Source organism: Brachyhypopomus gauderio, chromosome 15, assembly GCF_052324685.1.
Source record: "Brachyhypopomus gauderio isolate BG-103 chromosome 15, BGAUD_0.2, whole genome shotgun sequence".
In the NCBI taxonomy this organism is placed as follows: domain Eukaryota; kingdom Metazoa; phylum Chordata; class Actinopteri; order Gymnotiformes; family Hypopomidae; genus Brachyhypopomus; species Brachyhypopomus gauderio.
In genome coordinates, this window is record NC_135225.1 from 11,380,588 (window position 1) to 11,395,400 (window position 14,813).

General features: G+C 41.7%; 1 protein-coding gene across 1 annotated transcript in view; it reads left to right on the forward strand.

Moving 5' to 3' along the window:
- The window catches only part of prim2 (DNA primase subunit 2), a 44,780-nt gene that overhangs the window by 11,048 nt on the left and 18,919 nt on the right, over positions 1-14,813 (forward strand). The window contains exons 8-10 of the mRNA XM_076975387.1: positions 9,422-9,489; positions 13,266-13,338; positions 13,976-14,161. Of these exons, the coding sequence (XP_076831502.1) occupies positions 9,422-9,489; positions 13,266-13,338; positions 13,976-14,161 (327 nt within the window). The remainder of the gene's footprint in view (positions 1-9,421; positions 9,490-13,265; positions 13,339-13,975; positions 14,162-14,813) is intronic.

Consider the following 14,813-nt stretch of genomic DNA (forward strand, 5'->3'; position numbering starts at 1 on the left):
GCACGTGACGCCAAAATTGAACTGAAGTCCTGCAGCGAGGTTGCTGCTCGAGGTTGCTGAACTTTGCTGTTCCTCTAAGATCAATGCAGCCTGGGAGGGTTGGCCTGCAGTGCAACACTCGTAGCCTTGTAATGAAGCAGTGTTCCTTTTTTTTTTGGTTACCAATTGATGCGTGAAATTGAAGTTTTGAATGACAACTGCAGACAAGCACAGAAGAACGACTATAGCCCATGCAGCAGAGACCGTCACAGCCAAGGATGGCATATGGGAAATGTCTGGCAAAAACCTCAAGTCTGTTTACATAAAAGCTGTGGAGGATGTCTGAGGACCCATCAGGTTCTTGAAGGGTTGTCCCATTTAATTTCATTCCATGGGGCTTGGAGAGGCTTGAAAACAAGGGGCAGGGACAGGAAATTAGTTGTTTGGAAAGCCATTGTAAAAGTACTTTTCAATCCATTGAAGGGTGGATTTCTAATGGGTTGGTAGTGGGTTAAAAACAGCCGCAGTTGCTTATAAGTTTTTCTTTTTAAAGATTGCCTAAAAGATTTCAGTTTTCAGTGCTCCAGGAAAAGATCCTGACATGGGTGAGACAATTAGTATGAGTCTGTTGCTATAGAGTTATAATGGTGCAGTGGCAAGACTGCATGTAAATGAATCGTGGTGCACTAAACTAACATTGCCATGGTTACATTGGTGTTGAACACGACCATGCTAATACATTACTAAATAGTCTGGATGGATTTTGGATTTGATATTAAAAAGGAATGTGAGCACATTATATGTGTTGATGAGCCAGTGTCTGTATTGACCAGCAGATTTCAGCAGATTGATAATCTGGAGAAACATTGTCCCACTTCTCATGTTAATATATTGTGAACACGTAGCCTATTTTTGTAGATTTCATTGTGCATTTAATCTTTGTTTTAATGGCATCTGCACTGGAGTAGCGTTTCTCCATAGTGCTTCTTGCTTTAACTGTTGGAATCGCAATAGTTAATTATTTTGGTTCTATTTATCTAATAGAGAATCAACACATTTAGGTCAGTTGCATAAGGTGTAAGGTACACTTTTTTCCCCTTACGAAGCATGTGCTTGTGTAGTGTTACCTATAAGCCTTCCTTTAATACGCACATCTCTTGATGTCTAGCAGGGCTGTGCTGTCATTTCCTGTTAAATGTTGCATGTGCTCGTTAGTGCTGCCAGCCAGTGATGAATCATGGGGGCTGTTTGGCTTATATTGTCATTATTCTCTCATATATATGTCATCTTGTTGAAATAACATCTAGAAAATGTGCTAGAATGTTTTTTTTTGTCCCCTTTTCCTTAGATATTCTTACTTCTGGCTGTATTTCTCTTACCTGGCATAACACGTTTCAAAAAGTTTCAAAAGCTAACATAACATAATGTGAAGGAACACACAAGCACTCATGTGTTGGCCGGTTGGTCCAGCAGTCGTTAGGTCAAGGTTCAGTTTTAGGTGCTTGGCTTTGGCTAAAATTGCATCTCCCACTGTAGACAGTGAGAAGCTTTGTTCACATGGGTCCTTCGTTTCAAACAAAAGAGCATCCCACAAGATGCTCATTTTCAGCATCACCACACTAAAAGGAAATCCATATTTACATAAGTAAACATGGTGACACGTCAATAAAAAATTATGCTCACCAAAAGTAGCATAAATGTTGGTTTCTGAGGGGAAGCATAACCTTGAAAGAGTAGCAGCTTGTGTCAGGCCTCTCAGAGGAAGCACGCATTAGTGCTCTTCCTCCAAGATTGCTAAGGTTCCTGTGATTGGCAGAGGCCATATTCAGAGAGGGGGGGGGGGGGGTGACATTAAAGGTGGACTTGATGTTGGCATCATCTGAAAGAACGTGTTTAAACAAGACAAAAATCCAAACATTGAATCACAAAACCATTCTGAACAGTTATTACTCCATTGACGGAAGGAATATGCCTAATCACACTTCTACTAGCTATTTGTTGGTTTGTAATGTTCCATAAATCAAGCAAACCTTTCAACACATCCAGTGGCTTTACTGTTCTGATAGAGCCTTACTGGTGTAGGAGGTTTTCACTCTTGGCTTTGTCGTGTCTGACGAATGGTGCAGGAGGGATATACCTTCCTTGTGAGCTGTAGATAACAGTGTTGATTTGAATCCCATGCCTTTTAACTCTTGACTGGCATTTGGAAGACAAGGTTCATTTTTCAAGCTTTATCAGTGGTGTCTCCTGTCTCATCTAAATTCAGAACAAAGTGTTCTTTAGGAATGTAGATTGACTAAAGGGTTTTCAAGATGTGTAGACACTACAATAATACCCATTAAAATATGTAGATGCTACAGTAATACCCATTAGGATACGTAGATGCTACATTATCACTGGCACCATACTAATTTTGCTTGTTAGATACTGAAACCTTGAGTGTTAAGTGATCTAGATCTGATATTTGTTTGCTTTAAAAACTAGTAACCTTTAAAATGAAATAAAGTGTTTGTAAGTAATCTGTGCATAGTAGCCTTAGATCTTAAGTGGAGTGCTTGAATTATACACATTCTGCAGTATACTACAGGGAGAAATGCATCGCCACCTAGAATAAAGCATTTAAAGTAAATCAGGTACACACAGGCAAACATGCTTAGACTATTAAAACAGAAGAATTAAAACTTCCGTGTAATGTTTGTGCATGTCAATTAGTCAAACCTAACAAATACAATCAAATTGGTTTCTACAGCAAATCTTATCACATGCTATTGCACAGTATACTTGAGAAACAAGAGAGTATGTTAATGCATTTTAGCCTCAGATAATTCCCTCTTTTATATTTTGAACCTAGTAGCATGTTTGTGTCTGTAGATGATCAGAATGTGAAGTGATGGTTCATTAACTGCCAAGAATGTGGTAATGATACTTGAATGAGGATGTTTCTACTATTTGTGGGGGTTGAATGTTTTCAAGGAGACTAATTCTGTGAATTTTTGTCCATCATCCATCCAGTAATGAAACTCAGTTAATCAATTCAATATCCTTAGATTTTCCCCTCTTGTTCCCCTTACAAACCCTGAATGAATAAACCTCTTGAGTATTTTAGAGCTGTAATTATTCAATGTAAAGGTGTTAATATTGAAGGCTTCCACTTTTAGTGTTGTGACAACATTCAGAAGAGTTATCTGGGGATGTTCTTATTCCACCTAATTATTGTCATGTTCTGGTGAAGAGATTCTTTTTTTCATTTCCACTTCATTACTTTATGAATATTTCTCCTTGTTAGACTTTTTTGAGGTTTTGAAAGCGCACATATTACTTGCCAAGAAATCTACTTTACCAATAACTGGATTTTATAACTGGAATTTTCAAAAAACTGGAATTTTCTGACTTTAGGACTTGAGATACTTTTTGTTCCATGGAGGTCATGGATTTAGTCACCTTTAGTTTTAGTAAAATGAGACCATGCACCAACTCATTTCTAAAATACACTATCCTACCAAAAATATTAGAAAATCATATTTTGAAAGACTATCTTAGGTTTGCTTAATTTGGCTTATAAGAGGACATCCACTTGGTGGTTATTGCACCTTCATGTAGCTCCATATTATTACCACATTTATAGGCCTCAGTGTGCATTGTGCACAAATGGACTTTTATCCCACAGGAGACACTCTGCAGGTTCCAGCAAACCTCCCCAGTAATCCCATCAGCTTGTTGGCTTACTTGTTACATTTTTTTTTGCATGCTGAATTTGCAAAGATGTTTGGTTTTTTTAGTAAGTAGAGAGTCCGAATAGTTTTAGTTCAGTGGTGACAAACCAGAGCAGAACCAGAATCCTTCTTATAATAAAAGTCCCAACACTTGAATGGCTGATCATAATGCATTTTGGTTGATATTTCTCTAGGCTGAGAAATCATAACACAGAATGATTCAATTACAGGGTTACAGACCAGTGATACAATTTCCATGCATTTATGGACAGACAGCTACAAAATGGATTCCACTTCCGTGCATTCTACAGAATTGTCCAACAACAGTCATGCTGTGCATATCAATATGTGTCATTGCTAATGTAAGCTCTGGCTAATTATTCTGGTGGCCTTAGCATCTCTGTGTGCCTTGTGGTCCTGCATTTCCATATCTTAGTACATATACCCTTCATAGATTGAAACAGTTCATCTTGTCAAGTCATTTTTGGTATTACTGATTGCCTATCGAGACACCGGTGTGTCTGTCAACAACGCGAGGTCACATTGCTGCTTATTTTCAGACCATGGTAATCCAATACTCAACATCGCCTATCGCGGGATTGAGAAGAGGAACAGCAGTCGTTCTTCTTATCTGTATCTGTGTATCCATCTTTGGACATGAAGAAGGTTTTGTTCAAGCTATCAGGAAATGTAGAAGGGCAGTTAAGGATTTGGTACAGTAGATCATGTTTGTGGGGCGCTTGTTCTTTCTCTTGTTTTTTCTTCTTAGTTTGATGTAGTTTGTTACTTACCTTGCGCTTCAATGCAGGTGATCAGATTTAGGTTTAGCATAAGTTACCAATACCAAATATAAATATACACATTTTAGAATCTCTCTTTTCAAATTAATGTATTCTGGTGAAACATACTGTCTGTACCCATCATTGTCAAATTCCCATATTCATTTTTCTTAGTGTTTTACATTGGAGAAATATTTGGAGGCTTTGCAGCTGCAAATTAAGAGGAAGAAAAAAAAAGTTTCATTTCAGTGGATAATTTTAGCCTTTATTTTGATATTGAAAGAACTTCAGTCTACAGTAATGTAAGCTACTTATAACTTTACACAACATGGCAGTTATCCAACAATTCTTAACCCCAAATGGAGAAACAAATTGTAATACTGGTTTGCAAATATGATCAAAAAACACGGCACCTTTTAATTGTCTTCTGTTTAGTTGTTACGGTTATTTTTGGTTAGTTCATGCTCAATGTTTGTAAAATGGCTTAACGTTGTTAACTACAAAATGCAAAGTTTTATATTCAAGATCTATGCAATGTTAATGGCTACAACATATGGGCCCAACCAGTGCAAATGTATAGCCCATGGTAAAAGCTCATGTGTGCTGACATGTATAGCCCATGGTAAAAGCTCACGTGTGCTGACGTGTGTAGCCCATGGTAAAAACTAGTGTTTTGGATGTGAAGACTAACATAGATGTTTAGGTTCCTGACAAGTTGAACTTTGTGTTGTAGCAGCACATATGTAGCAACAACACTGTTGGCTGAACTCATTAGTTTTTCCTCTTTGGGCTTCTTTTCCTGCTTTCCATTGGCAGTGTAAGATAAAATACATATGAAGGGGGTTGAGGGTTTTTTTTTCTTCCATTTATCAGTTTTGTATATATTTTATTTATATTGGGGGGGGGGGGGTTGGGCATTCTTTACTTTTATGTAATTTTCAATGATGCGAAGTGGTCATATAGATATATTTTCATAGCATATTTATCTTTAAAGTAACTCCTTTTTTATAACCCCTACTTTTGTGGTGGTTTGATTTGTAGTACTTATTGTAGCCTGATGGGGGAGCTGTCTCTTCATACTGAAGCTTGTTTTTTCTGAGAGTGACTTGCACCGAGACCCCTTTTCATTTATTTATTTTTAGGCACAGGAAAATATGATTATTAGTTGAAAAACTGAATATTATGAAAACCTTGTTCAAAGCAAGTTTTTATTTTTGCATATTTCTGGATAAAATTTCCAACTTAGAAAATTACAAATGTCATAATGCAGCTGATATTTTAGGTTCTTGACACTGACATTGTTAAAGTATTAAGATGCTTTTTCAATTCTGTGGTAATTGTCCATTGGGAATGGAGAGTGTTTAATTATCAGGAAGAGACGGAGAGCTGAAGGGAAACTGCCATGTTTCCTTTCAGTATTGATTAGTTTCTACCCAGAAACAGAAGCATCTGTGTTTGCTCTTTACCTTCCAGTGACTCTAAAGAGCCAAAGTTGTTCATGATCTAAAAAGCGGATTGATGACAATCTGTTCATCAATAAACCACATTGTCTAATAGGACCCATTTCTGCTGAAGCACTCCTTTGTCACTGAATGTGTTTTAACCTCTCCAGAAACACAGTGCAAGAAGATAAAATAATGGGTGTGTGCAAGTGTCAGCGTGTGTGCTGTGAGTTGGTGTAATGGCTGCATTTTGTTTCTTGTTCTTGTATATTAGGGGTTGTAGACATTCCCTCTCATTCCCTGCTGAAATCGGTAGATTGAAATGAAAGACTGTTATTCTGTTTGTTTGTACGTTTTGCTCTTCTGTATTGCTGTGACTGTTAAGATGTCATGTAGCTGTAGATAGCATGGGCGCGTGTTTTTTTTTTGGGGGGGGGGGGGGGGGTGGCACAACTGTCAGCAGAATGACCCGGAACAATGACTAACTGTCTCCACTAGTTCCGTGCCAGGACTTCAGTTGCTGGCACATCACAAGGGGGCAGTTTTAATTGGGCTGCCCTTGAAATATGATGAATATTGATGGAACTCTCTTTGCACAACAAAAACAGGAATTTGCCCAAACTTTCATAATTCACTGAAAATGTTTTTAGAAATAATGTTCTCAACAGATTTAATTATTGTCCAGTCCTGATATGGTTTAATACAAAATGACCACAGGCTCACGTTCCGTGTTTGTCTGCTGTACTTTGCATCATGTTATTGCTGCCAGATGGCCTTCCGACTTCTTTTAAATATTGGCACTAGTTTGCTAAATGGTAATGCCATATTTGGTCGATGGCTTATTCTTCTGCTCAACGATCTAGTGCTGTGTCTGTATAATACGTGCTACGGGGTGCTTTCTCTTCACTCAGGAACGCTGACCGCTTGGGCGTGGTCTAGACTCGGAGCCGGCTGACCACCGTCATGCTCATTGTTCATTTGGAAGTATTTGCTGTGCTGTTGCTGTGTGGGATATGTAGTCACCCATAAGTAATGCACTGGTTGCAGGTGTGAAGTGGAAGGTGGGATACAGGTTCATCCATCTAGTATACATTGCAAATAAAAGGCTGGGTATGGAATGAAAGGCCACTGGCGTTATGAATTGAGGAAGCCCGTCCGGGTCCGCTGTATCTCCCCACATCTGTCCGCACTGCCGCTCCCTGTCTCTCTATACGCCGCTGCTTCCTCGCCCCCACGGCGCTGATCCGCTGTGGCGCTTGCTGTATCTGTCTTCTGTGGCACGACCGTTATCTTGATCACCAGCACGGTAAGAGTGAAGTCCTCATTCTGCCTCACTGAGCCGTCGTGAGCGGTCGGTGTGGCTCTAACGGCCTCACGTCACCATGCGTCTTGTGTCGCACTTGTGCTGTTGTCATGGTCGTGATCGCTAGCCTATTCCTATCTTTGTTCAGTGTGCCATCAAACTAACAGAATGGGGGTAAAATAAATTGAGACTTTGCTCAATTTACAAATAATTTTTCCCTCTAATTCAATGAAGATGCACCCCATGTGATCATTACAGGGCTTTTCATCATCAAGTAAGTATCCGGCTGAGAATTAGACAGGCAATATTAATTCTAATTTATGTTGGAAACTATTTTTGATTAGTGTGTATATTAAACTTTTCAGCCATACATATCAATACAATATTTTATATATTTTATATTTGCAACATATTTGAGCAATATCTAAGCAAGTTCTTCTTGTTTGGTTGGCTTGAATCCAAAATGTTGCCAAACTAAAGCACAGCTTTTTTTTGAACACTTTCTACTTGAGGGCAGACGAGGTACCAGTTGTCTTTGTTTCATTTACCAGACATTAAAAAATATGTTCTTTTCAAGTGATTTTATTTTTTTCATTTTTAAAGTTTCAGAGTTTTAGTTGGCCAAAAATGTTATTGTATGGCCAAAAATTTAACAGGGTGTTGTCACTAACTAAATATTAGATTACTTAAATAAAGGCAAAAACAGTCAAATGCGATGTTGTAACAGTGTGTAAACAGCAACTGATCAGTATTTTTGCTTGATATATCTGTGACGGGCAGGGGTGAGCAACTAAAAGGAAGCGATCACGCCAAGTCTCAGGGAAAAAGGATGGTTTAATAGAAAGTGTGCAAACCAAAACCCGTGCAAAAGATCCAAATTAAGGATATAATGACCCAGCGGTCAACTGGTACAAAGACAAGACATATATAGGCAAACAAGCGACCCTCAGGTGAGACTGATCACAGGCTCCGCCCACCTGAGGGACGCACATGACGTCACAAAACAACAACAACAGCCGCTGTGGACGGAGGCGGCCGGTAGGGGGCCGCCTCACCGTGACAATATCATTACACATGTAAATTATCACAATATTCAATAGTCTACTTTATTGGCCCAAGGTTCCGGTTTATACTTACTTTGTTTTTCTGTCAAACAATTCTGTCAGAATTGTGCTGGTAGCTCATGTTTAATGCATGTTTTGTTGCAGTGGGCGTTTTCAATGTGCTTGGGCCACTCCTGAACTTGAATGAAATAGTCTCGCACTAGAAACATTGCTGCATGTGTTGCAATCAGTTACCGCCTCAGTAGTTTGATCATGTCCAACCCACCACTTTTCTTCATTACAGGCCTCGTTTTGCTTCAGTTAACAGAGATGTGACTACTCTTCCTCCCTGTTATGCTATCATAGTGCCACCCCCACACCTGAGGAAAATTGGATCTCATAAACAAGACAGACTCTATATTCATGCATTAGAATTTGTTTTGTGTGTAATACGGACATCAGCACCCGCCGTTCATCACAGATGCTGGGGTAGCTCGTGTGGCTCGGGTAGCTAGGGTGGCTCGGGTAGCTTGAGTGTCTGGGGTGTCTCAGCTGCTTTCGGTATTTGGTTGCTGGGATGTCTCGGGTAACTGGGGTGCTTTGGGTAGATGAGATGTCTTGGGTAGCTGAAGTAGCTCGGGTGGTTTGGGTGTTTGGTAGCTGGGGTGACTCAGGTGGTTTGGGTCTTTGGTAGCTGGGGTGACTCAGGTGGTTTGGGTCTTTGGTAGCTGGGGTGACTCAGGTGGTTTGGGTCTTTGGTAGCTGGGGTGATTCATGTGGTTTTGGTGTTTGGTAGTTGGGGTGACTCGCATGGTTTGGGTGCCAGTGTAGCACATCTACCATAACACTCTTTTTTGACATTTGTGACATTGCCTGATATTATACTATACATAAAATATTTTGTGAGTTTGTGGAATATAAACAAAAAAACGAAAACTAAACAACCAGCGGCATTTATTTACATATAATCACAGCTTGGTATGACAGATTAAAGAAAAGATTTAACATTCCTCCCTGACATTCTTGTTTGTTTCTTATTATTTTGTGTGTCATATTATTGATGTGTGCACAGCTCCATGTTTATTTGGTATCAGAATGTTGTTTAAAAAAAAAAAAACGTACTTAACCTTTGACACTCTCCCATGATTCTTTGTCTTGGCAGCTGACGGCGCGATCTCTGCCAGCCGTGCAGTCTGACGAGCGCCTGCAGCCTCTGCTGAACCACCTCAGGTAATCTGCTTCTTCCCAGCCTCCTCTGCCTGCTCCTGGGGCCTCCACTGGTTACCAGCCCAGTGTGGTCACTGGTGTCACGGTTCATCAGCAACCCAGAAAAAAGGTTACGCAAGGTGTTTTCATTTTGAGATGAATTATGTGACAAAGAACAATTCGGGGATTGGGGGGGAGGATGGTGACTATCGTCATAATCATTTGGCAGCTTCTCTTGGGTTATTGTCATTTTCAATTTCCTCCTGGTTTTCTCAGTGTGGGTTGTAGCCTGCTCCCAGATGGCTGAGTGTTGTATTATATTGACGGAGTATTATAACTCTTGGCCTTTAGAAAAGCAGCTGAACCTAGTTGTTGCATCTCTTGTGCACTGGGCCACGTTGTCCCATTGAGCAGTTCTGTGTGCTTGGAGCAGAACGTTAGGAGAGGAGAAGAACCTTAAGTACAGAATGCTATGGGGAGAACCTTAAGTACAGAACGCTAAGGGGAGAAACTTAAGTACATAATGCCAAGGGGAGAACCTTAAGTACGGAACGCTAAGGGGAGAAACTTAACTACGTAATGCTATGGGGAGAACCTTAAGTACGGAATGCTAAGGGGAGAACCTTGAGTACGGAATGTTAAGGGGAGAACCTTGAGTACGGAATGTTAAGGGGAGAACCTTGAGTACGGAATGTTAAGGGGAGAACCTTGAGTATGGAACGCTAAGGGGAGAACCTTAAGCACGGAACGCTAAGGGGAGAACCTTGAGCACGGAATGCTAAGGGGAGAACCTTAAGTACGGAACGCTAAGGGGAGAAACTTAACTACGGAATGTTAAGGGGAGAACCTTGAGTACGGAATGTTAAGGGGAGAACCTTGAGTACGGAATGTTAAGGGGAGAACCTTGAGTACGGAATGTTAAGGGGAGAACCTTGAGTACGGAACGCTAAGGGGAGAACCTTGAGTACTGAACGCATAGGGGAGAACCTTGAGTACGGAACGCATAGGGGAGAACCTTAAGTACGTAACGCTAAGGGGAGAACCTTAAGTACGTAACGCTAAGGGGAGAACCTTGAGTACGCAACGCTAAGGGGAGAACCTTGAGTACGGAACGCTAAGGGGAGAACCTTGAGTACGCAACGCTAAGGGGAGAACCTTGAGTACGCAACGCTAAGGGGAGAACCTTGAGTACGGAATGCTAAGGGGAGAACCTTAAGCACGGAACGCTAAGGGGAGAACCTTAAGCATGGAACGCTAAGGGGAGAACCTTAAGCACGGAATGCTAAGGGGAGAACCTTAAGCACGGAATGCTAAGGGGAGAACCTTAAGCACGGAACGCTAAGGGGAGAACCTTAAGTACGGAACGCTAAGGGGAGAACCTTGAGCACGGAACGCTAAGGGGAGAAACTTAACTACGTAATGCTATGGGGAGAACTTTAAGTACAGAACGCTAAGGGGAGAACCTTGAGTACGGAATGTTAAGGGAAGAACCTTGAGTACGGAATGTTAAGGGAAGAACCTTGAGTACGGAATGTTAAGGGGAGAACCTTAAGTACGGAACGCTAAGGGGAGAACCTTAAGTACGGAACGCTAAGGGGAGAACCTTAAGTACGGAACGCTAAGGGGAGAACCTTGAGTACAGAACGCATAGGGGAGAACCTTGAGTACGGAACGCATAGGGGAGAACCTTGAGTACGGAACGCATAGGGGAGAACCTTGAGTACGGAACGCATAGGGGAGAACCTTGAGTATGGAACGCATAGGGGAGAACCTTGAGTACGTAACGCTAAGGGGAGAACCTTGAGTATGGAACGCATAGGGGAGAACCTTAAGCACAGAATGCTAAGGGGAGAACCTTAAGCACGGAAAGCTAAGAGGAGAACCTTAAGCACGGAAAGCTAAGGGGAGAACCTTAAGTACGGAATGCTAAGGGGAGAACGTTGATCGGTGTGGAATGGTGGACACCACAGATGCGAGTCTTTGCTCGCGGAAAACAAGTTTGTACCGTTTCTAAACCAGTGGGAATGCAGATGCCCTTCTGTATGTGTTATGTTTATATTGGGAGTGTTCTCTGAGGGTTCCTGCCCTGGAGACTGCTGGTGTGGAAACTGTTCGGTGTGCATCACGCATGCTGCAGTCTTGTCTCCGTATCGTTTTCTTTGAGCTTTTGCTAGTTTTTTTTTTGTTCATTCTTATGCTGTTAAAAAAAATCACTGAGTGCTGTGTCAGTGATCTATCCTGGGACCTCCTCATATAAACCTGACTTTTCCGTTGATGAGAGAGACCGTGGCAGGGTGCCTGAGCGGCGATGCAGCCAGCAGCTGTTTCGCGTGCCTTCAGACGGGACCTGAAAGCTCTCACTTTAATTGGATAGGTCTGAGGTAGCACAGAAACATTGGTCATGGCGGTGATTTCCCTCTGTAATGTCGTTTTGCCGTGTGTCATCACTGGCTGGGCTAGATAAGACGCTTCTGTAACCCTGAGCAGTATGGAGACAACCCCAGCTGTTCTGAGAACAGCGGCTGGCGAGGACACACTCGTTCACGTTATCGTCTGAGGGGGTCAATTGCTTAAGAGCTGTGTCACTCAGGAGGAAAATCCTGTTCCACATGAAGGCAAAATAGGTCTGGATCGTAGCATTACAGAACATTGGGATTTTAGTGAGACAGTGATGGAGTTTGCTTCACACTCCTGGATAGCAGAAATGTTTACAGAAAGCTGTTAACAGTTGTCTAAGACAAAGGTTAAGGATATAGTCTCTTATTCAACTGTTGAGTTGGGTTTGTGTGGGCTTGGGAGGACTTCTTTATGTAATACATGTATTTATTTTCTGTTTTTATTATTTTCAGTTCAGTTTAAGAGCAAATGGGCCCCCAAATCCCACATTTTCATTTTTGGATTGATTGACCATCACTGAAATATCTTAGAGGGAGATAGTGTTCTAAACTACACTGTTTATCACAATAGGGAATGTTTATTTAAATTGCAAGACTTGTTGAAATGTAGTGAGTCTAAACATGGGTTTATGTGAGTGTTCAAAAAGCATTTTCTTCCAAGATGTCTGTGACATTTGGATCAAATATTTAAAAGCAATGTAATTTTTAGAAAAAATGTATTATGTTAGAGAACCCTGTTGGTTTACTATGACCTAAATGATCTCAGGTCTGGTCATCGCATTCATGGGTCAACAGTTATAGGCTTATATGCCTTAAACCTTTATTCTTGAAATTCAGTTTCTTCTAAGCCAAAGACTGAATCACATCTGAACTACTGACCACTGAAACGTGTTAGAACATTTGTTACACCATACGCACACAAAATGTACACCATACTTTTTATAATTTGCAAACATTAAGAAAACTTGAGCCAGTAACCCAGGCTTGGTCACACCTGACGAGATCCAAAGTCTGCCAGTGTTATTCATAATCAGATGACTACGGTGCCAAATAACATAGAGTAGTAATTGACTAATCTGCATTGCCTGTTGAAACACAAAATGTTAAATGAATCTCTGCTGAGACAACTGTGTTTTTGGCATGCCTGTTACAGCTACCTAGCTAGCTGGCTGGCAGTTCTGGAGGGACATGTCTGTCTGTCCATCTGCCCATCCATCTGAACACAAACGATACCATGTATTAAGTCTGTTAAAAATTAGTTACTGTTCTGCTATAAAAGTACTGTTTTTATTACTGGCACTGAATTTAGGGTGTATGCGTTAATCCTGGAACTGAAATTCTGAAACTGGTGCCCAGTGATTTGCTCTGATTGCCAGTGGTTGCTTTGTTTGCTCTGTGTTGCAGCCATGCCTATGTGGGCCAGGACTACAGCTTCCAGAAGAACATTGGGAAAGTTTCCTTGGAACAGATTGATCCAGTGAGTACACCATATAATGTAATCTCAGCAAGAGATTAATGTGTTATATATATATATATATATATATATATATATATATATATATATATATATATATATATATATATATATATATATATATATATATAAATGTATTATGTATGTGTGTGCGTGATTTATATATGTTATTATTATTATGTGTATAATTAATGTCTTTCCTGCAAAGTAACAGAATATCCAGAGGTGAGGGGTATGGTGTGTAATAATTCTCTAATTTGTGGGGCCAGTGCTGCTTCAGTTAAGTGTGTCAGCCATTATATTATTATCCTTCGGTTTTTACTCCAGTTTCAAGATCTCTTGAAAGTAGCATCTTTATAAGCAAAGTTCCAACATTTAGCATAGATACGCCTCTGCCTGCTAAGCTCTGCTATGTAATTTTATCTCAAGCAGACACGCGCACACACACACAAGTATATAATTTCTTTACTCTTCTACACACGTGTAGAGGTTTGTTATGTTTCTTGCTGTTTGGCTGCTCCTTTTGAAATCAGAGCTAGTGAGCAGTGCCCAGCAGCCGCGTGCGCTGTGCCGGGGTCCGTCCTTCCTCGCGCGTGCTCTAAGGATGCTCCCTCTCTCTCTCCCTCCCTCCCTCCGTCAGCTGTCGGCCACGTCCTTCCCCCTGTGCATGCGGCAGCTCCACAGGGCCCTGCGGGAGCATCACCACCTGCGGCACGGCGGGCGTATGCAGTACGGCCTCTTCCTCAAGGGCGTCGGCCTCACGCTGGAACAGGCGCTTCAGTTCTGGAGGGCCGAGTTCGTCAAGGGCAAAGTGGACGCAGAGAAGGTAACTTCAGCCCGGCGCCGAGCGCGCGGCCCCTACCCGCCCTCGGACCCGCCGCTCCGATGAGTTCACGTATGCGGCGTTCTGCCGTGGTGCGGACGGGCTCTCCTCCCTTTGTCCTTCAGTAATTCTCAAGTAGTGCGGCTCACTCAGCCGTGCGCTCTCATACTCGGGGGCGACGCCGCAGAATAATTTGCCACCTTTTTTTGTGTGTCTTTAATTATGAAATTCAGAGGAATGTGGGGTGTGTGTCCATGGTACATTTAACAAGAAAATTGCGCTCCTGAGCACAGCCCTCCATCTCTCTCCTCCCCTCACCCTGCCAACCAATGTTTATTCGCAATTGATTCTCAATCAGGGAGGCGCTAATGAAATTCACATCCCTACCTGAGAATGGCTGTCCTGTTGGGCACACATTAGAATAGAATCAGAGGCCCGGTGTCTCACGAGAGGCGTGTGTGCACAGTGTGTGCAGAAGTGAAGCGTTGTTGGGCTACTGCTCCTCACTGCCGCCTCCAGCTGCCCGCTGACTGAACTGTTGGTTTTTCCTGTCTGTTCCTATTTTTCCTGTTCCCTCCTGACTCGTGTGGCTGTTTTATTTTTTATATTGTAGTTATTTATTTATTCACTTATTTGCCGACTATCCCTGTGATGA